At 43.2% G+C, this 23,759-nt stretch overlaps 1 protein-coding gene across 1 annotated transcript; it reads left to right on the top strand.

Annotated features, from left to right (window-relative positions):
- Positions 1–942: 942 nt before the first annotated feature.
- On the top strand, positions 943–21,946 carry NLRP8 (NLR family pyrin domain containing 8). Its single transcript, XM_042920253.1, is given in 13 exon segments — positions 943–1,234; positions 2,408–2,482; positions 4,359–4,443; positions 4,445–5,909; positions 6,663–6,692; positions 7,437–7,456; positions 8,279–8,449; positions 10,716–10,883; positions 13,539–13,688; positions 14,988–15,098; positions 17,212–17,386; positions 20,664–20,801; positions 21,881–21,946. Coding segments are annotated over 13 exon segments (2,946 nt in total).
- Positions 21,947–23,759: the final 1,813 nt, after the last annotated feature.

Here is a 23,759-nt window from a genome sequence, read left to right as displayed (position 1 = left end):
GAAGTTGTCATCCACAGGGAACTTACAATTATCCAGAACCATTGCAGTGAATTAATTGAAGGTGATAAAACTTTGGTGACTTAAATACATAATGACTTAAAGGACATATGCAGGAAGTTCTCAGGTGATGGGGATGAGAATTAAAATGTGGTGACAAAAATAACTCAGAGAAGTAATGGTATGTGAGCAGCAGGTAGACCAAGAAGTAAGCCCCTCTCCCACCAGTGACTTCATTGTTTTCTTTCTTCTTCTCCACATTCCACTTCTTTCCCATTATAACCATGATGGAAGACAAGAGAAGGATGAGACAGTGGAGGAAATGAATGGAGAGGAACAACACACCTTTGATTCCAGGTGCTTTTTATACATTCCCATTGAGTCTCTAAAATAACTGAGGTATAGATAGAAGCCCCAAATAAGTGTTAGCTATGATGTGCCAGGCACTATCCCAAATGTACCTGTAGCTCTGTCTCTTTGAGAATCCTCACAACCCCATGAGCAGGTAGGCTCTGATCCCAAGATCAAAGGTGAGAAAAGAGGCACAGAGAGATCCTGTAATTTGGCCAATATGTGGCATTGAGAATAAAAACAACCAAGTGCATTTGAGTCTAAACACTAAGCCTGAGCACTGGATGTGCCCCCGGGTTTTTCCACAGGACAGAGAAACTTGGGGGGAAGGAGGTAAAGACAGTATCTGGTACGCAGTATGCTCTATAAAATATGGATTTGATAAATCTATCCTCTTGGGTGAGTTTTCATTTTCTTCTATTTTCATGTCTCCACAGGTCTGGTCTGTTCTCTCTCCCAATTGGTTGTCTTTGTCACTGGCACTGAGGTTCTAGGTCTCGAGAGAAAATAAGCGATGTGAATCAGAATTCTAGCCCTTTTTCCTGCTCTTCCTCCTGCTCTTCTTCCTCTCCTTGTTATTTGTTCCCATCCTTGATGTCCTCTGCCTCCTCCTCCTCCTCCCCTTTTGAAAATGGGGTCATGCTGTACATGGTCTATTTAAGCAAGGAGGAACTACAAAGGTTCAAGCAGCTTTTAGTGGATGAGAACCCCAGACCTGGCTCTGTCCAGATCACCTGGGACGAGGTGAAGACAGCCAGATGGGGGGAGGTGGTTCATCTCTTCATGGAGTACTTCCCTGGACGACTGGCTTGGGATGTGACTCGTGACATCTTTGCCAAGATGAACCAGACAGAACTGTGTCTTCAGGTACAGATGGAGCTAAATGGTAAGTAATAATCTGGTATAAAAATGGGGATGGGTTTCAGTGCTAAAGAACCATATGCTTAACTGGCCAACCATACTGAATCAGAAGGCAAACAGTGGAGTAAGCTGATGACTGAGTGCAAAGGCAAAGACCATCATATGAGCATATTAACAACAACAACAACAAACTTAACCAGATACTGCTTATTTAGGACCTATCTGTAGCCCATCTTCGTTACTTATAGATACCATGTTTGTGAATCTGACTACTCACTAAAATTTATTTGTAACTCTGAAATCAATAATGGTGGTACTTTGATGCTCATTTACAGACATGCAGGATGGAGGACAATTGAATGCACATGTTTCCAAGTGCAGACGAACAAAGCAATACTCTGCCTTCTTACCTGTGTTCCTATCCTGCAAACGAGTGTCTTTTCCATCATCTGTTTAGTGCCACTTTTTGTGTGTTTTTGCGTATTTTGTTGGTGCCATTGCTGTTGAACCTGATCCCCAAAGCATAGTGGTGGAGTGCTATTTGGTGTCCTAAGCACAAAAGGGTCGGGACATGCCTTACAGAGAAAATACATGTGTTGGGTAAGCTTCATTCAGGCATGAGTTATAGCACGGTCGAATATGATGTCTTTAAACAAAAACAAACATATGGATTGAAGAGTCAAAAATGTAGACAGAGGCTATAGGAAGTTATCTCTGTATTCACATGGGAGCAGTATTGGCTAATTGAATGTTCACAGTAATTTTATAGAACATAAATGGCATGAATAAGAAGAATCAATGACTATACGTGTATACGTGTATATATATGATTATGTTCATATACATATAAATCTGCACATAGATTTATACAAATACATCCATATGTGAACATACATATATATTAAAGTCTGTATATATTTTATATACACATACACGTGTGTGTGTGTTTTTGTGTTTATTTCTCCCTCTGTGTTTGGCTAGGCTATAAATTTGTTTTTGAACACCTTCCTCAGTACATCCTAAAACAGCACCATTTTCTCACTTCCTAATGTCATGATGGGGTCAAGACAATGTTCTTCTCCCTGGACTAAGGTGGTGAATTGTTGCCCCCATCCTGAAAGATCCCATCCCCTCCACATGGCTTTCCCTGTCCTGTCAGTCATTCCAGTGGAATATTCTCCTTCCCCGTCTGTTCCAGACATTCTACCCAGACTGGAGCCAGCAGATGCAAACCCAAGAGAAATGCCAGTGAATATGGAGGAAAGAGAATCTGGTATGTGCTGGCATCGTGACAAAGCCTGGAGGAAAATAGGCTGTGGGTTAGGGTGAGAAGCTCAGTTCCTGAAGCAGGGCAGATTATAAATGAGTAAGTCAGCATCTCTTCTATGAATCAGAACTTAAGATAAAAGAGTAGTTGGGGACACACATAACTCAAAGTCCAGCCACCAGCCCAGATAGAGGCAGGGGCCCCAGCTACATCCTTGAGACATCGCTCTGTCCTTCTAGCTCCCTCTTCTTTTGTGGGACCCAGTTTCAAGTAGTGTCTCCTGCCATGGTGGCCATCTTGATCACCAGCTACCCTACACATACATTGTACCCACTTAGCATCAGCAGAAAGAGGAGTATTTTCTCATTTCTCCAGCACTCATCCTAGAACTGACTCATCTAATGAACTGAGGTCCCAAGCTCATGAATGAATGATGTGATGAAATGCTCTGGTTGGTTAAGACTGGTTCATGAACTTCAGAGAGAGCTTGGTAATAGGACCAGCCCACAGCCCAATTTAACAAACTGAGGGCTGCAAGAGGAGGTTTCCCTAAAGAATCATGGTAGTGCTCTTGCCAGAATGGGAACGGTTGGTAGGCAGACAAATACAGTGCATCTCTTATTCCGTCCTCTTCTTCATTCCACCATCCTGGGCCATCAGAAGTCAGATTCTACAAAGAACCCAAATTATTTTTGTGCGAAGTGAGTTTGTGCTTCTCAGTCAGGTTGTGTGAAGAGATGAGGTCAAAAGGAACCAAGAGCCCAAGGCCAGCATTCTTATCTGCCATGAAAGCATGTAGTAAGTGGGATGTGGGTTTCCCAACTCCAGCCTTAGCACAGTTAGATTTCACCTGTTCAACAAACACTGGAGGGCTTATAGTTCTGACACCACAGTCTGAGACAGAGTCATAAACCCTACTTTATTTTGGAGATGGCAGGCTGGAGGCTGAGATTCTGTGACTGGCGTACCCTCATAGAGCTAACAGGTCCATAGATCTTGGACTTATAGTAAGCTTCCTTCTACCCATCAGCTGGGGCTGGGGGGGAATGCAATTGTACCAGACATCATGTCTAATTTGTAAAGTTTCCTGTTGAGGAGAGGGGAGAGAGAGTGAGAGTGAGAGTGAGAGTGAGAGTGAGAGTGAGAAAGAAAGAAAGAAAGAAAGAAAGAAAGAAAGAAAGAAAGAAAGAAAGAAAGAAAGAAAGAAAGAAAGAGAATCACATGTTGGGATGAAGGTTGTGACAGATCCTGTTAACTCCTGACCCCATATCTCATGTGCTAACAGAATCCAGTTTCAATTAGGGGTAAAATGTGACCAGCCCTAAGGGAAATATTTTTTCCAGAATCCCTTAAAATTGGGGTTAACTATCTGACAACTCTAGGCCATAAGATATAATTAAAAATCTCCTGAGTTCATGAATTTGTACTGATAAAAGTAGACATGAGCTGTTAGTATGTCCCTCCTCCCCACTATTTCTGCTTTGAATACAAATGCCATAACCCACTACATAACAATAACATAGCTACAATAGCAGTGTCTTATTCATGAGGCAAGAAATATGAAGAATGGGCTCATAGAAATGTGATATTACTTGGCCCTGAAGCTTCAGAACCACGAAACCGATTTCAACATCTCTACACCACCCTCCCCATATTTCTTTAATAAAAAGCAACCCTTGTTCTGTTTAAGCCACTTCAAGTGGACTCTTCTGTTTACTCACAGCTTCTAACATTGTGCAGTGCTCTCCAGAAAAGTGCATGGCGTGTGCAGGTGTGTTGTTGGGCTTGATGTAGGCATCAAGGTCAGTTTTCTTTTTGTTCAATTAGTTCTCACAGATAACCCTGATGTTGTATCTGTATTTCTCCCATCTTGCTCATCTAGAAAAAATACAAGAGTACAAACTGCACGTGATCGATGAGTGTTCCACAACATGTAGCAAGACCACTTGGCCTGGGAACCATGTAGACCTTCTACCAAGAAATAGAGAGACACAAGAGGTTCTTACCATGTCTGTTTCTTCCCAGAAGACCTCAAGGGAGACAGCCCATGACTGTGGTCCTACAGGGAGTTGCTGGGGTTGGAAAAACAACCCTAGCCAAAAAGGTGATGTTGGAGTGGGCACAAAACAAGTTCTACCCCCATAAGTTCTGGTGTGCTTTCTACATCCATTGCCGGGAAGTGGCCCAGGTGGACAAGCAGAGCTTCTCGGAGCTGATTGCCCATAAGTGGCCAGGGTCAAAAGCTCTCATGTCCAAGATTATGTCCAAACCAGACCAACTTCTGCTCCTCTTTGATGGCTTTGAGGAGGTAACATTAACCCTCACAGATAGACCAACTGACCTGAGTGAGGACTGGAGCCAGAAATTGCCTGGGTCTATCCTGCTGACCAGTTTGCTGAGCAAAAGAATGCTTCCTGAAGCCACTATACTGATCACTCTGAGGTTCACGTCTCGGAGGAAACTTAAGCCCTTCCTAAAACAGCCCTCTTTTATAACCCTTACAGGGTTTGGTATGGCAGAAAGAGGCAAGTATTTCAGGACCTATTTCGGAAACAAGAGGGAAGCTGATGAAGCCTTGAGTTTCGTCATGGGAAACACGATTCTCTTGTCCATGTGCCAGGTCCCTGTGGTTTGCTGGATGGTGTGCTCTTGTCTGAGGCAGCAGATGGAGAGAGGAGCAGATCTCAGCCAGGTGTATCCAAATGCCACGGCTCTATTCATCCAGTATCTGTCTAGCTTATTTCCCACCAAGGCTGGAGGACTTCCCGGCAACACTCACCAAGAACAGCTGAGAGGTCTGTGTTACTTGGCTGCAGAGGGTATGTGGAACATGAAATGGGTGTTTGACCCAAAAGACCTGGAGCACGCCAAGCTGGAGGAGACCGCCGTTGCCACTTTTCTCCGTGTGAATATTTTTCAAAGGGTTGCAGGTGACCAAGACCGTTACACTTTTGCCTTCATGAGCTTCCAGGAATTCTTTGCTGCCTTGTGGTACGTCCTCTCCTCCCCGCAAAGACTCAGAAGTTTCCAGGTGTTGGACAGTGTTCACGTCACACGCCTGATAGCCTACCCCGGAAGAAAGAAAAACTATCTCGCTCAGATGGGGCTTTTCCTATTTGGCCTTTTAAATGAAACGTGCGCTTTAGCCACGGAGAAGTCATTCCGATGCAAGCTGACCCTGAGTAATAGAAAGAAGTTGTTGAAAGTTGCAGCCCTGTCACATGAATTTGGCCCCCCAACCCCACACCATGGCGTCCTACAGCTATTGTACTGTCTGCATGAAATCCAGGAGGAGGCATTTGTGAGCCAGATCCTAAATGATTGTCAGAAAGCTGCTTTGACCATCAGCAAGGTCAAAGACATGCAGGTGTCTGCTTTTTGTCTGAAGCACTGTAGACACCTGCGGTGTCTAAAACTGACCATCACCCTGACCGTCACCCAAGTGTCCACACCCCACCCAGAATCCCTCCGTTCCACTGAGTGAGTGCTCTCCTCTCTGCTTGGGCAGCCTGACCTGTCCAGGGACCTTGCCTGCGGTCCTCCCAGCGTCCAGGGCGACCACCTGTCCTGAGGCGGTCCCTTACACAAGGGACTTTCCATTTTAAAACCAGGACAGGAGGTGCTCCCAGGATGCAGATTTGCATGCTAAAACCAGGAGAATCCCAGAGAAGCAAAGTGATTTGTTTACCTTCTTTATCTCTAGTCTGCATCCCCTCCCCCCCTTCTACATGGGGACATTGCATCTGTCCCCCCTACTTCTGTGTGTCTCCAGCTCATTAGTCTGTAGGGAGGTGCTGTCCAATGGAAGTTTTCTCTGAGAGTGGAAATGCACCATCCAATAAGTGAACCACTAGCTACGTGTGACTACTGAGCACTGCATTTAAAAAAAAAAAATGTTTTTAATGTTTATTTGGGTTTTTTTTTGGGGGGGGGGAAGGGTAAGAAAGAGAAGAAGACATAGAATGCGAAGCAGGCTCCAGGCTCCCAGCTGTCAGCACAGAGCCCAACACAGGGCTCAAACTCACAAACTATGAGATCATGACCTGAGCTGAAATTAGAGGCTCAACCTACCAAGCCACCCAGGTGCCCCCCTGACATGGCATTTTTCAATTTTATTTCATTTTGGGGCACCTAGGTGGCTCAGTCGGTTAAGCATCCGATTTTGGCTCAGGTCATGATCTCACAGTTCATGAGTTTGAGCCCCACGTCAGGCTCTGTGCTGACAACTCAGAGCCTGGAGCCTGCTTCTGATTCTGTGTCACCCCCTCTCTCTCTCTGCCCCTCCCCTGCTCACACTCTGTCTCTCTGTGTCTGTCAAAAAGAAAGAAACACTAAAAAAAAATTTTTTTAAGGTGAGAAATTTCCTTTGTGTTGGTGAGTCTGTTGATAACGTTTGCAGGAGTTCTTGAAGGGAGTTGGTATATTTATCCCAGCTTTTTTGGAGCTATAATTGATATATAACATTGATATATGTTTTAGGTATACAACGTAGTGATTTTATATATGTACACATTGCAAAATGATTACCATGATAAAGTTACTTAACATATCGCTCATCTCACATAGTTACAATTTGTGTGTGTGTGTGTGTGTGTGTGTGTGTGTGAACTTTTACAATGTACTCTCTTAGTGACTTTCAAATATATAACATGGTAAACGGTTTGCATGCTTTGACTACCTGTATCCATTCCTCTCCCCACTCCCATACACGGAGTTGGTATTATTTTGATGTATTTGTATTTAAAATGGATATGAAACGTACATGGCTTTATTTAATGGGATTTTATTTTAAACAAAAATTACATGCTAGTGTAAGTATTCCAAACTTTTCTTTTTTTTCACCTAACAGTTCTTAGAAATATTTTTTAAAAATTTTTAATGTTTATTTATTTTTGAGAGAGACAGAGACAGAATGCGAGTGGGTTACGGGCAGAGAGAGAGGGAGACACAGAATCCGAAGCAGGCTCCAGGCTCCGAGCTGTCAGCACAGAGCCCAACGCGGGGCTCGAACCCACGAGCTGTGAGATCATGACTTGAGCTGAAGTCGGACGCTCAACCCACCGAGCCATCCAGGGCTCCGGTCTTAGAAGTATTTTAATATCTGTGCACACTTTCTTTAATGGTTCTTCTTCAACGAGGTGTACTAAAGTCTCCCAAAAATAGGTGTACTGGAGATAATTATAGCAGTTCCCCCTTCGTATGCTTGTGGGTTATTTCCAACTATTTAATACAAACAGCATGAAACAAAATTCCTCATAGGCATCTCTTGGTCAGCCTTTCTGAAAAAGATTGCATGGGGGGAAATGAAGGGGGAAATGAGCAGGTGTTTCCAGAGCCACACTACATTACATGCGAGTCTAGCTATGCATTTTCCTCTCCTGCACTCACCATGCCAAAAGAGACTAATATTCCCTTATTCTCCTACACAGGGTTTTTTTTTTTAATTTTTAATAACAGTTTTATAAGCAAAGAGTAAGACTAGAGAATGCAGATATAATTTAATCTCTGCCTCCATATAAATCCTAAGTGGTTAAAACAGCAACTCTCTTTCTTTCTAAGTCATGGGGAAATACAGGTACCTTTCTTTACCTAAGGCTACAAGTCTTCCTGGAATAAAATGCGAAATCTTGTAATGGTTCTTCTGGGCATTTTTTTTTTAAGTGAGGGAGTCTTACTGGAGTCATAAAGGGGTCTGTGGATCACAACCAAGGTAAGGGAACACCAGCCCTGGGTTTACAAGTGGGTTTGCTCAAGTTTAATCTCTGACGACAAGCCACAGGGTTTTTTGTCTCTTGCACACAGACCGGAAAGCAGCGATCAGTGTTTTCTCTGGTGGCGAGACTTCTGCTCCGTGTTTTGGACACATGCAAGTTTGGAAGTCCTGGCTGTGACAAACACTTTTATGGGGACTGATTCAGCGAGGGCTCTTCATGCAGCTCTGAGACACCCTCGATGTCCACTGCAAAAACTAATGTGCGTATAACACAGACCCTGGTTGGAGGGAATTCCATGGAAACAGTCTGCTTCCCATCCCGTTTTTCTTCCCCTTCTCTGCTCACATAGACTTGCAGAAACCACCCATGTTTATATTTTTCCCCCTTCTAGTTGTAATGAGGCAGAACAAACAGCTCTGTGTAAGTTTAAGGTGTGCAGACTAATGCTCCCTCTCTCTCTGCCTCTCCCCTACTCATGCACTCTCTCTCTCTCTCAAAAATAAATAGTTTTAAAAATTAAAAAAATACACACATCACCTTCTAGAGTCACCTTCTAGAGTTACCTTCTAGAGTTAGTTTAATTTTTAAAAATTAAAAAAAAATACACACATCACCTTCTAGAAGTTAAATTTTTTTCTTCTTTGTGATAAGAAGGATCTGCTCTCTTGGCAACTTTCAAATAGACCAGCCAGTGGTGTTAACCACAGTCATCAGGCTGTACGTCATGTCCCCAGTACCGGGAAGCTTGTACCTTTTGACCACCCTCACCCAATTCCTCCACCTCCTGCCTGACAACCACAAAAACATATCTCTTCCTGAGCTTTAGGGTTTGTTGTTGTTGTTGTTGTTGTTGTTGTTGTTGTTGTTGTTTTAGGTCCACATATCAGTGAGGTCACTTTTCCGTTAAGACATACAAATGGAAGGGCGCCTGGGTGGCTCAGTCAGTTAAAGGTCCAACTTCAGCTCAGGACATGATCTCATAGTTTGTGGGTTCAAGCCCCGTGTCAGGCTCGGCGCTGACAGCTCAAAGCCTGGAGCCTGCTTCCGATTCTGTCTCTCCTTCTCTCTCTCTGCCTCTCCCTTGCTCATGCTCTGTCTCTCAAAAAATAAATAAATAGTAAAAAAATTTTTTTTTTGTTTAAAAAAACATACAAATGGGGTAGGCTTCCCCATTTCACAGATGAACGAACTGAGGCACAAGATGATACAGCTGATATGTACTTAAAATATGGTTTAACTGGACATCTTGTCTCCAGAGTCTGTTCTCATAGCCAATACCCCATGTTCTTGCTCCCTGTGCTTTTTAATACCTAGAAACCCAGTAGCTCCTCAAAATTCCTTGAAATAGCCTACCAGACATCATGGGACTGCCCCTAGCCAGCATCTGACCTATTTTCTCTGCTGTTACTATAACGATTATTATTAGCTCCCACTTATCGAGTGCCTACTGTACATCAAGCACCGTGCAGTACCAATTACAGGTGTCGTGTATGTTAATTCCCATACCCATCTTTTTTCTTAAATTTTTTTAACGTTTATTTATTTTTGTTAATTTTAAAAAAAATTTTTTTTAATGTTTATTTATTTTTGAGACAGAGAGAGACAGAGCATGAACGGGGGAGGGTCAGAGAGAGGGAGACACAGAATCTGAAACAGGCTCCAGGCTCTGAGCTGTCAGCACAGAGCCCGACGCGGGGCTCGAACTCACTGACCGCGAGATCATGACCTGAGCTGAAGTCGGCCGCTCAACCAACTGAGCCACCCAGGCGCCCCTCCCATACCCATCTTAAGGAGAAGGCATCCTTCACTCTCTCGTGGACTCAAAACTGAAGTTTGGAAGGTAAGGGATATATGTAAGTTTGCCCAACCAGGGAGGCCAAGCTGAGCTGAGAACAACCTGGTTCGGAGCCCTGGACCACACAGAAAGGCTCTCACATGTGTATAGACTAATTGAATGTAGAACTGATTAGCAAATGGGCATGTGTTGGTCAAAAAGTACAAACTTCCAGTTAGAAGATAAGTTCTGGGGATCTGATAAGACAGCATTGTGACTGTAGTCAACAATGCCGTATTGTAAACTCCAAAGTTGCCAAGAGTTGATCTTCAACGTTCCCATCATAAAACAAGTAATGATAATTTTGTAATGGGATGAGGGTGTTAGCCAATGCCAAGGCAGCAACCATTCTGCAATATATTAGTGTATTAAATCAACACATTGTGCACCTTAACTCATACATTGTTATGTGTCGATCACATCTCAATAAAGCTGGAGGATAAGAAGGACTAATTAGCCACCTTGACTGTGGTAATAATTTCATGAGTGTAATATATATATATATATATATATATATATATATATATATATATGTATATATATATATATATATCCAACACCAAATGATAATCCTTAAATACATGATAGATGTGTTTACTGATATATCATTTATACCTCAGTAAAGCTGTTTTTGTAAAAAGAACTAATTAGCCGATAAGATCTTGTAACTAGGCGCTGCTTACTTCTCCAGCTTTAGACACGTGAATCCCTCCATGTTGAATGAAGACTTCTTCCAAGTTTTGATTGAAAACCGGTATATGAGACACTTGGAAATACAAGGCACAGAAGTGAGATGTGAGACCATGGTGTTTCTGTGCACAGCCTTGAAGTACCCACAGTGTTATCTACAGAGTCTCAGGTAAGAAAAGCCTGGGATTGAGAGAGACCCAGACTGGTTTTCCGGAGGTGGGATTACATGTGTGGTCTGCCTGCCATCTTTCTTTTGATCTAGTTGTTTTTTTTTTTTTTCCAAGGTGTACAACATGATGATTTGATATACACACACGTTGAGAAATAATCATCACCATCAACCTCACCTAGTTACCATTTGGGGGAAGGAACATTTAAGATCTCCTCTCTTGGCAAATTTCAAGTATATAATATGGTGCTGTTAACTACAGCTGTATGTTAGATCCCCACAATTCACACATCTTACAACCCAAAGACCATCTTCTTCCCCTTACCGCTACACTCCTGACCTTGGCAACCAACATTCTACTCCCTGGTTCTAACTTTCACTCAACTTTTCACACTCTACAATTTGACCATATCCTAGATATGTCTAAGATACAAGACTAGAGCCTCCAGTGGTGAGCTTGACTCCCCTCATACTGGCTTGCAAGAGGTGATTTCAAAGAACACAGGAGTTTTGTGAGCTGATTTTCTTTCTTTCTTTTTTTTAATTTGTTTATATTTGTTACAACCTCTTAAAGCATAGTGTGACTTGAGAACTACATTTCCACTCACAAAACTTGAGGAGTTACTTCTCCAACAGCTTTACAACATGCCTAAAGCAGGCTTATAATTTCGCTACTCTAAACGATGCTCTTCTTTGGAAAACAAGACCTATAGTCACTCCCATCAAGTTGGTTCAGTTTAACACACTAGTTTCTAGAGGCCTGGTACATGCAGTTGATAACCACAGGGGACAGAAGATTTAAAAAATAGATCCTAGGAGGTGAAGGTTGTTCTAACCAAGATTTTGCTTTTAAACATCAAGGTATAGTTCAGAACACTTCAGTGACAGAAACATTTGGTCTTACTTGATGGCTAACACTTTAGACGATGCAGTTCACATTGGGTTACATACACCTTACGACGAATGTTACCTTGTCCTGTTAAGAGCAGCTAGCATGGCACTAGAAAAGAAAAACCAGCTGGGCTCTAGTTTCTATGCATGATTTTCAAACGCCATTATTACAAAGTTATACAGACTTACAATTAAATAAACTATATGAAAAAAACAAATTTAGGGGCACCTGGCTGGTTCAGTCAGTAAAGCATGTGGGGTGAGTTCAAGCCCCATATTGGGCATAGAACCCACCAAAAAAAGAAAAAAAGAAAAAAGAATAATAGATTATCAAAATTCATCACCTCCTAATTTCTTTACTATACTATTATTGATGCCAGCATTCAGCAAACTTTTTCTATAAAGGTCCAGATAAGTATTTTCAGCTTTGTGGGCCATACAGTCTTTTGTCATGACTTTTCAACTCTGCTGTTATAGGTCTAAAGTTTCCATGGCCAATATGTAAATGAATAGGTATGGCTATGTTCAATAAAACTGTATTATTATTAATTTGTTAAGCATCTGTGAATAATACAAGTTATTAATAGCTATTATTAATAATTTATTAAAAATTTATTAATAACTCTATTCACTATATAATTTACTAATATTTATTGTGGGCACAGGATTTGAATTTCATTTAATTTCCATGTGTCACAAAGTATTGTTCTTTGATCTTTTTTCACCATTAAAAATTTTTTTTTAATGTTTATGTATTTTGAGGCGGGGAGAGGGGTAGAGAGAGAGAATCCTAAGCAGGCTCCAAGCTGCCAACGCAGAGCCTGACATGGGTCTCAAACTCATGATGTGAGATCATGACCTGAGCCAAAATCAAGAGTCAGACACTTAACAACTGAACCACCCAGGCGCCCCTAAGAAGTTTTCTAAATTCTTAGTTCACAGGCTGTACGAAACCAGGTGGCCAGCCAGACTTAGCCCATGGCCATAGTTTGCCAACTCCCAGTATGTGTTTCTGAGGTTGTTGCATTTGTGTGGTGGGGTGCTCCTGCACGTCTCTCCCCAACTGTGCGTCCAACAACTTGACATTGGTAGCTTGAAATCAGCCACTGTGGGGGCATTCACACTAGACATTGGTAGACACTGCACATCAGGGTTTTTGTTCTCCAGAGTCAATGGCTGAACATCTACCAGCACCCAAGTGCTCAGCATCCCGACCAGTCTCTCCGTGTGTGAACCGAGAGCTGAACCGACACAGCTTGAGCAGTCTCTTGTTTCCATCTGCCAGCTCTGCTTCTTCACACTCGTCAGAGCTGAGTGGAGCCTGGATAATCTCGACATTTAACGGAACCAGGCTCAGGTGGCCAGACTGGAGGTAGGGCAGCACAGTAGTTTGCTAGCGATCGACTTGAGATGGAAACCTAGCTTGGCAAGATGGCAGGTGGGTGACATGGGAAGACTTGTCTCACATGACTGAAATCTCAGTCCTTCATCTTGAAGATTGTTTGTTGGATGAATGTAAAAAGAAGCTGTATTTCAAGGGCTGAATTGAGTCCCTGCTTCATAGTTAGAGCCCAGTTGCAAGACCATGCCAGTTGGGTCTGACCCCAAGTGCTGAAGCTTTCCTCCTGGAAAGGATGGAAGTAACCCCTGGAGTCACTCTGTGTGAAAAACAAGGATGTGAGACGGCTCATGGGATCTATGTGTCTACACGGGTACCATTTTCCCCAGGGGCTCAGGCTGGGCATTTTTCTGTGGCCTCCATAGCCTGGAAGACTGCTCACTTAACCCTAAAAGTTGGATTGATATTGCCAGGCATCTCAGAAGTAACATACACTCAAAGACACTAATATTAGGAAGTAGCTACCTGGAGACATTTGGGGAATATTACCTGTCCGTGGCCCAGCTGGAGAGGCTGTCATAAATCTTTCTGTTATTGTCATGACTGCTGTTCATTTGTGTGGTGAACTGAGTGCTTCTGGGAGAAAAGCAGTCATGGGGGAATGTGTGCCAACTTAAGTCTGGTGACTGATATAATTACATAGACGGGTCCATGAAAAGCTGAGGACAGACCAAGAATGTCTCCATAAAAGTACACATTTATACCCAAGACCCTGGAATACATAATTATAGTGAGCCTGATATATCTGTCATCTAGTTTATGAACTAGAGGCTCACCAGTATTATTTTCCTTCCTCACTAATTGTATTGATTCCTGCCCCCCTCCCCCACCTCATGATAGCCACCTCGAATTGGGCTGATCAGGCCCCCCACACATGTATTCTTAAACTGAGCACCACACAGTTTTTCATTGCTTTGAGTTTCACATAAGTGGCCTCAGCTTAGTATGTGTTCTTTTTCTGATCAACCGACACTTTCGTGCTCCGTGGTTTTGGAAATCTATTCACCTTCACTACTGGATGATCATGTGTGTGTGAATAGGCACCATCTACTGGCCGCTGAGGTTTGGGCTGTACACACACACACACACACACACACACACACACTGTGATGAATGCTCCAGCAGTAAGATCTCTGGGTCATGGACAGCGTCCGTGTTCCATTTTACCTGCTTATTTCCAGCATCTCTGCACCCGTTTGCACCCTCTCCAGCAGGTAGCCACCAGTTCCCAGAACTCCAGTCCCTCGTCCACTGCTGTTACCGTCCATCTGTCTTCTCCTTACTGTTTTTTGCCAGTCTGCCGAACAGGAGGTGGTACCTCATTGTTCTCACTTGTATTTCCTTTATTACTATGAGAATGTTTTCATGACCTTACTATTCACAGCAGACTATGAATGCCTGCTCATGTCTTTAAAATGCATCTCTTTTAAGCATACATTTTTGAAGCTTGTGAAGGGCTGTCTCTCCCGGGCCACCCCGGTGCCCATTATGTATTGTTTAGTCATTGGTGGTCTCTTTCCCATCCTTGTAAATCCCTATTGCTGTTTTCCTGACCCACATCTCCTCCACTCCCCTAGCCTCACAGGAAGGCTGATAACCTCTCCTTTAGGACTCGGAAGCCCTAAGGGGTGGTTACAGAGGTGTGATGACACTTTCACACTGAAAAGGACACCCCAGATGGCCATGTTCCTCTCTCAGTTTGGGACATGCACATGAATGAAATTGCATCCCATCTGTGTCTTTCTGCCCAACAGGTTGGAGAATTGTGACCTCACACTGCTTTCTTGTACAAGTCTTACTTCTTCCCTCAAGAGAAACGAGAACCTGACCCATCTGAGCTTGGCAGAAAATGCTTTGAAAGACGAAGGAACAAAACAGCTTTGCAGTGCCTTACAGCACTCTTCGTGCCCTCTACAGAGGCTGGTGTGAGTCCCAGAATGTCTTGTTTGAGACTGCCTGGAGTATAACAGAGTGATTGAGGTAGCCGTGCATGTGTGCATGCGTGTGTGTGTGTGTGTGTGTGTGTGCGTGCGTGTGCACTGATCTCTATCATAAATTCTTTTTAAAAAATTTTTATGTTTATTTATTTTTAAGAGACAGAGAGAGACAGAGGCATGAGCAGAGGAGGGGCAGAGAGAGAGGGAGACACAGAATCAGAAGCAGGCTCCAGGCTCTGAGCTGTCAGCATAGAGCCTGACATGGGGCTCGAACTCACGAACCGTGAGAACATGACCTGAGCTGAGGTTGGATGCTTAACTGACTCAGCCACCCAGGTGCCCCATCATGAATTCTTTAAATGATTTCCCTTGTGTCAGGATGTATGATACTGTGACTTATAACATAAAAAATATGTATTTGGTCTTCGTCCCTGTTTCTGGCACAGAGGTCCCCAAGCCCTTGGAAATACCTAAGTGGTGAGAGCCATAAAGGCATCTTTTATTATGTTAATGAGGTGGCTTGTGGAAAGTTCCTAAGGATGGAGGCTTGCTGCCCCAAGGACCAGCCTTGTGATGAGTGGGTTAGAACTTTAAGTCCTATGCCCTGACCTCTGGGGAGAAGAGAGGAGAGGAGAGGCAGGTGGAACCAGCCACCCATAGCCAATGATTTAATTAATCATGCCTACATAATGAAGCCTCATAAAAACCCCAAAGGATGGGATCTGAGAGCTTCTGGGTGGATGAACACGTTCAGATGTGGGAAGAAAGGCACACCTGGAGAGGACATGGAACCCCCCCACATCCTTTCTCCATGCCTGGCCCTACACATCTCTCTCATCTGCTGTTCTTGAGTTCTAACCTTTTATAATAAAATGATAATGTAATGAGTAAATGGGTTTCCTGAGTTCTGTGAGCCGCTCTGGCAAATTAATCAAATCCAAGGAGGGGGTCATAGGAACCTCTCATCTATAGTCAGTCGATCAGAAGCACGGGTAACAGGTGATTGGCCTCCTAGGTTGGAAGAAGGCACTGGAACCTTCAGTTTATAACCCACTGTTCAGAAGCACAGGTAATAGTCTGGGCTCGTGCCTGGTATCTAGGGAGGGGATGATGTAGGGGAAGCAGTCTTGTAGGACTGAGCCCTTAACCTGTACAATCTGATGATCTGTAGACGGTATCAGAAGTGAGTTGAATTCTTGGACCCTATTGACGTCTAAGAATTGTTTATTAGTGTGGGAGACCACCCCACACATGTTGAAATTAGTCTCAGAGCACCAATGCACAGTGCTTTTGTCTATTATTAATAGAAAATAAACTCAGATGGTCTTCAACCATAAATTTTCTAGCTCATAAAACCAGAAATGAGAGAGTGGCACAAAATACCCCCTGAACCCATTACACTTTCAGCTTCCCCAAAAAGAAGCAGAAAATGGTACAGCTGCTTTGGAAAATGGTCTAGCTGCTCCTCAAAAAGTTAAATCTAGACCTAACACATGAGTCAGCAATTCCACTCACAGGTACACACACGACAGAAATAAAAAACGTACATCCGCACCAAAACTTGTACACCGATGCTCATAGGGGCATTATTTACAATAGCCAAAAAGTGGAAACAACCCTAGTGTTTATAAGCTGATGTGTGAATGAAGAAGGGTCGGTGCATCCATATGATGGAATATTATTCAACCGTAAAAAGGAATGACGTATTGACACATGCTACAATATGGATGAATCGTGAAAATATTATGGTAAATGAAAGATGCCATATTTTTTTTTTTTTGAGATCCTGATTTCACTTCCTTCAGATTAATATCCAGACAGCAGTTGCTAGACTGGGGGGTGGTTGGGGGAAGAATCTGGGAATTAAAAGGGTACAGGGTGTTCCTTTTTGGGGTACTGAAAATATCCTAAAATTGTGGCAAACATGCACCTTTGTAAATATACTAAATGACGTTGATTTGTACAATCTAAATTGGTGAATGATACAGCATGATAATAATATCTTGATGTTATATCCAAAAAAAAAAGCGGGGTGGGGGGCAAGAAAGGAATAAAATCTAAGGGTGTTTCATTGGTTTTCTTGACATGTGTTCCTTCGCAGGCTGAGAAACTGTAACCTGACCTCCGAGTGCTGTCAGGAAATGGCCTCTGCTCTGGATAAAAATAAAAATTTGAGAAGCCTGGACCTGGGTTTTAACAGTCTGAAGGATGATGGTGTTATCCTGCTCTTTGAGGCCCTCGAGAATCCTGAGTCTGTCCTCCAGATTCTGGAGTAAGTTACCCCCATCCCCTCCTTTGCAACGAGGACAATGGTCTGTAAAATTCTTAGTGGAATGCAGGATCCAAGTCTTCCAGGAAGCTTGTGTGCCATGGTTCTGAAGGTGGTTCCTCAGACTGGGAACTTGTTCATCTGGGGAGTCGTTAGAAATTATTGCAGTGTTGGCCTTTCTTGGTCTGTTTTGTTTTGTTCAGCATAACTATGGCAAGGTGCCTCTCTGACATCACAAATGGTGGGATTTCCTTCTTTCTTGCAGCTGAGTAATATACCATTGTGTGTAAACACCATGTTTTCTTTATCCATTCATCTGCTGGTGGGCATGCAGGCTGTTTCCGGAGGGTAGCTATCATGAGTAATGCTGCAGGGAATGAGGCGCAGGTATCTCTTGGAGATCCTGGTTCCAGCTCCTTTGGTTGAGTACACAGAAGTAGGGCTGCTGGGTCGCGTGGTGCTCTGGAGGCGGGCTCTCTTTGACCAGCATGCCCAAGTGGTTCCCTGGCATGGTACACTTGGAGTACCAATGTTCTAGGAAACAGTCTTCCATCCAGTAAAAGAAAGTGTATTTGTTGGCTGTGGACTGATGCCTGAGATAGCTGGCCTTCTGAAATCAACTTTTGTACTTATAAATTCTTTTCTTTACATATATATTTTTTCTTCTTCTTCTCCTAAATGGTCTCTATGCTAACATGCACACTAGCCAAAGATTTGGCAAGATTCATCCTATTTTTAATGAGTATCGTGGTTAGATTAAGTATTTGGAAAAGATTTGGAAACGTCTCTTCTCTGGTGATCAGTGGATATGGGTGAAAGTGCTTTGCCTCTTTTCTGCCCACATAATCTGTTCTCTATTAGTATAATTTAGGTTTTAAGTCTAGATCATTAAAATCATTGTTTTATGTTACATCTCTAATTTCTTTCTTTCTTTTTATTTTAGAGAGAGAGGGGGAGGAGTAGAGAGAGGGAGAGAGAGAATCTTAAGCAGGATCCATGTTCAGCATGGAGCCTGACTTGGGTCTCTATCTCACAAACCATGAGATCATGACCTGGGCCAAAATCAAGAGTCAGACGCTTAATCAACTATCCCACCCAGCTTCCCCTACATCTCTAATTTCTTAGGATATCCTGATAATGGATTTCACTTTTGTTGATAATCAGCCAGTAAAAAAAAATTTCATTGTTCATTGTAGCTCATGATTCTTTTTCATTTTTTAAAGATTTTTTATTTTAAGTAATCTCTACATCCAATGTGGGGCTCAAACTCACAACCTCAAGATCAAGAGTTGCATGCTCCACCAACTGAGCCAGCCAGGTGCCCCAGCTCATGATTGTTTTTCTCCAGAAATTTAATCTTGGGCTTTAAATACTGATTTATCTCTTAAATTGAGTGAAATACATTTTCAAGGATGAAATAGTGGCTGATGGGCATTGAGGAGGGCACCTGTTGGGATGAGCACTGGGTGTTGTATGGAAACCAATTTGGCAATAAATTTAATATTAAAAACAATAATAAATAAATAAATAAACAAACAAACTTGAAAAACAATTGAACAAACAAAAAGAATGAAATAAATTTCCAGATGAGCATTTATGTAGTGTTCTCTAAGCCTTTGCTTGTGTGAGACTACTTTTCAAAATCTACTACTTTTCACTGATGAGCAGTAACCTGGCTGAGTATGAAATTCATAGACCCCTCTGTATCCCAAACTTCTTTTTTTTTTTTAATATATGAAATTTATTGTCAAATTGGTTTCCATACAACACCCAGTGCTCATCCCAAAAGGTGCCCTCCTCAATACCCATCACCCACCCTCCCCTCCCTCCCTCTTCTTGATCTAAAAATCCCCTAGATTTCATTCTATAGAATTCTAGTCTTGTAGAAAAGCCATCGACATCTTTATTTTTCCCAAGAAGAACCCAGACTTCTATTGCTTATTCTTTTCATTTTAAAAACAGTCCTCACATACCTGTGCGTCTTATTTATAATTAGAATTATTTTAGGGATGCTTTGCAGCTCTTGATCTCAGGATTGTATGTTAGAGCCCAACGTTGGGTGTGGAGATTAGTTAAAAATAGAATCTGGGGGCATCTGGGTAGCTCAGTCGGTTTAGCATCCGACTTCAGCTCAGGCCATGATCTCACAGTTTGTGAGTTCAAGCCCCACGTCCGGCTCTGTGCTGACAGCTCAGAGCCTAGAGCCTGCTTCAGACTCTGTGTCTCCCTCTCTCTCTGCCCCTCCCCTGCTCCCACACACTCTCTCAAAAAGAAATAAACATTTTTTTATTTAATAAAAAATAAAAGCTTTTAAAAAATAATTAATTTAGAATGACTTGCCTCCTTCTGTCAAAAGGAAATGATTTAAGTGACTCTAAATGAGGTTAGGGAACTTTTTGGCTGGTGTGCACAGGGAGGACCAGGGACCTACCTGACAGAAAGAAAGTCAGGGCCTTTGTAAACTAAGGCAAAGCTGAGTGATGCCCTTGTAGTTTTGGCTTGGGCAGCAGCTCCCAGCTTGTCATTTATGGGCTAGCAGAGATGCACAGGGCAGGGGAGGCAAGCACTCAGAATGAAAGCAAACGGTCCACAAGTAGGAGACACAGGGATCCCAAGGCCTCCTCTGTTATGTCTGCTCTGCACTGCTTATAATAGCCTTGCTCCTGGGGAGATTGTACTCCTTGTTCAAAGATGGGAGCCAAAACCACCCCCTTCTTGTACCTTTCGCTCACCCACGCACCACTTCCTCTTATATGCCTGTTCTGAATTTATGATACACAGCACTTCTGTGACTCAGCTCCTTTCTGGACCTGTCTCTCCCTTTTGCCATGAACACTGCCTGTGAGGGCAAAGGTATCTTTCTAGAATACTGAAACCATGCTCTTTGGATATATTTATCTGGTGACCTGCCTGCCCCCCACCACCCCCAATCAACTATGAGTTCCAGGAAGCCAGGGATGCTGTTTTCTTCATGGTTGTGTGCCTCGGTACACAGGTGGTGCTAAATAAATATTTTTTGAATGAACAAAGCTAATGCACAGTGACAATCAATTTCTAAAAGAGATTGTGTGGCTCCTCACTTCTTGGAGTTAGGACTTTTATAGCCTACCCTGGACAGCCATCCTAAACTACAAGAAAAAACTGACGCATCTGTAGCACATACTTAACCCATGTTTGGAAGGAAATGCCTCATTCCAGGGGGTGTGATTTCCAGGATTCGGATTGGCTGAGCTCTCCGATGTGGGACGTGGCCACTTGTCTACTGTCTGCTTCCACCCCACAAGTTGGAAAGGTGCCTGTTCACCTGTGTCTGTTGCCAGGCTATGGCCTCCATGTTCCTCCACAACCAGAGCCTGAGATACCTGGACGTGAGCAAGAATGACATCGGGTGCAGGGGCATACTGCTCCTGCTTTTCAGCAGCGCAAGTGGAAAGCGAGGGCTGTTTTGTAAGTCTCTGTTGGGTTCCCTGTGCAGAAAAACAACAGCCCAAGCAAAGCTCCTGGACAAGAGGGAAACTCTGGACCTAAAAATCTATTGCAGCTGTTGCTGATTTTCCTCTTATTTCCTGGGGATTTATATTTTCCTGGTGCCTGTTGGGAACATTGGCCTGCACTCTCCTGTCGGATTTTAACTTCCTTCTGTCCTTCACCTTCCCTCCTTGTGTTAACTGAGTTAGTCACCACTTACCAGCCATATGACTGTGAACAAGTTCCTTTACCTCTCTGAGTCTCAGTTTCCCCATCTGTGAACTGGGATGGCAGCTTCCTCCATGGAGATGTGACGCCACAGCGTTCTCAGTCAGCGGTGGATTCTGGGTGGAGGTTGTAAGGGTATCTGGAGTTTTCATTATCTATTGCTCGGTAACAAATTACTGCAAAGCTTAATCCCTTAAGGCAACACACGTTAATTTTCTTGTAACATTTCCAAGGGTCAGAACAATGGGAGCGTTTTGGCTGGGGAGTTCTAGCTCATGGTCTTCACTGACAGGGTATGATGGAGACTTAAAAGAGTGATTTCTATGCTCACCCATGTGGCTGTTGGCAGGAGGCCTCGATTACTCTCTGTACGGCTGCTCATGACGATGCAGCTGGCTTCCTCCAGAACAAGTGAGAGACAGAGAGAGGACACCCAAAAAAAGACCTCAGTCTTTGATCTCTTCAGTTGAAAGTGGCATCCATCATTCCTGCCCTATTCTGCTGGTGACACAGACCAACCATAGCCCAAGAAGGGAGGAGACTCCATCAGAGTGAGAATAACAGGGCAGAATCACTGGGCCATCTGAGGCTGCTGACCACACTTAGTAAGTGGTTGGACGGAGGACCTCGGCCACCATCCCTGACTCCCCAGAGCAGTAGTCTGGTCTTGGTTTGCAGCATGGGACCAGAGTGGTCTCCAGGGTGGTGCACTTCTGTCTTCAAGGTTCTGTGTACGTTTCTAGGAACACACACACACATGCACACCAAATGTGAGACAACAAAGCCTGATTCTTGTCCTTCACAGGGAGACGAAGCAGAACTACGCAGCAGAGACAATGACAAGGCTGGAGGGCCCAGCTGTGAAGAATGAAGTCCTGAGGATCATACAGGACTGGAGCATTGAGTACTGGGAGGAGGCAAGATGGATGGAGTGATCTGGCGACCCCACCCTGGGTATTTTTTTCCTAGAGAAAACTTGGGGAATTTTGGCCTATTCTGTGGGCCATTCTGAGTCTGGAATGGCCCAATTGTTTCTGGAAAATGGTGTGGGGCATGACCTCTAAACAGCTCCCTTGGAGATGTTGACGGTCATGTGTTAGACATGGATTAGTCACTGAGTTGGGGAAACCAGCCCTCTTCCACCCCTGGCTTCTGGAAGTCCTTGAATTTGTCCTGTTAATATTGTCTCTGGGAAGTATCTGAATTGCCTATGAGGATATCAGAAGAATTTAATTAAAAATGTATACATAAATGCAATGTGAAAGCTTTTCAAGTGTTATTTATTTACCAGCAGACTAGTAGATCAATGGAAGAAACCTCAGGGGCACTGGGGTGGCTAAGTTGGCTGAGCATCCAACTCTTGGTTTCAGCTCAGGTCATGATCTCACAGTTGTGAGTTCAAGCCCCGTGCTGGGTGTGGAGCCTGCTTGGGATTCTTTCTCTCTCTCTCTCGTTCTCTCAAACATTAATAAACTTTTTAAAAACTGAACTTCTAAAAATGATTTTAGTGTATTAATACAATAAAACAAATTAAGGCAAATGTTTCTTGGACACATAGCAGGCTGAACTAGATCCTTGCTCTAGAGAGTGGTTCCCTACATGCTCTGTCTCCTCGTGGTCCACAGAACTTTGAGAAACTCTAGTAATATGCAGATGACCTCCCCTCCAACCTGACAGGAAGGGACTATACATCACAGGGCAGTCTGAACTTTCCAGGTCTAAATCATGTCGTACATGAATGAAGGAGTTAGGACAGCATTTGGAACTCAAAGATATAGAGGCAGCCATACGATATTTTTCTCTTGAAAAACTCATGTTTTGGGGCGCCTGGGTGGCTCAGTCGGTTGAGTGTACGACTTTGGCTTGGGTCATGATCTCACGGTGAGTTCGAGCCCCACGTCAGGCTCTGTGCTGGCAGCTCGGAGCCTGGAGCCCGTTTCGGATTCTGTGTTTCCCTCACTCTCTGACCCTCCCCCGTTCATGCTCTGTCTCTCTCTGTCTCAAAAAAATAAACCTTAAAAAAAAATTAAAAAAAAAAAGAAAAACTCATGTTTTTCTATACAAAGTAATGATCAGGTATTATCTGCATTGGTTCTCTGGTCTCCAGAAGGGTTTCATTACAAAAGTCAGAGCAGTTGGAATCCTCAACCCCACCTCCACCCCATCCTTAAAGCATAGAGAGAAATAAAGGTAATCAAATCTTCCACTTAAAATTTGCTTTTTTTTTTTTTGGTTTTTAAAATTTATTTATTTAAATTCAAGTTGGTTAACATATAGTATAATATTGGCTTCAGGAGTAGAACACACTGATTCATCACTTACTTATAACACCCAGTGTTCACCCCAACAAGTACCCTCCTTAGTGCCCATCACCCATTTAGCCCATCCCCCCCCCCCATCCACCTCCCCTACAGCAACCCTCAGGTTGTTCTCTGTATTTAAGAGTCTCTTATGGTTTGCCTCCCTCTCTGTTTTTATCTTATTTTTCTTTCCCTTATGTTGATCTGTTGTGTTTCTTAAATTCCATAGATGAGTGAAATCATATGATACTTGTCTTTCTCTAATTTCGCTTAGCGTAATACCTTCCAGTTCCAACCACATTGTTGCAAATGGCAAGATTTCATTCTTTTTCATCGACGAGTAATATTCCATTGTATATATGTACCACATCTTTATTCATTCAT

The sequence above is a fragment of the Panthera leo genome, chromosome E2 (assembly GCF_018350215.1).
Source record: "Panthera leo isolate Ple1 chromosome E2, P.leo_Ple1_pat1.1, whole genome shotgun sequence".
Lineage (NCBI taxonomy): Eukaryota > Metazoa > Chordata > Mammalia > Carnivora > Felidae > Panthera > Panthera leo.
Note: the sequence above shows the minus strand (reverse complement) of the source record. Positions and strands in the feature narration are given on the sequence as shown.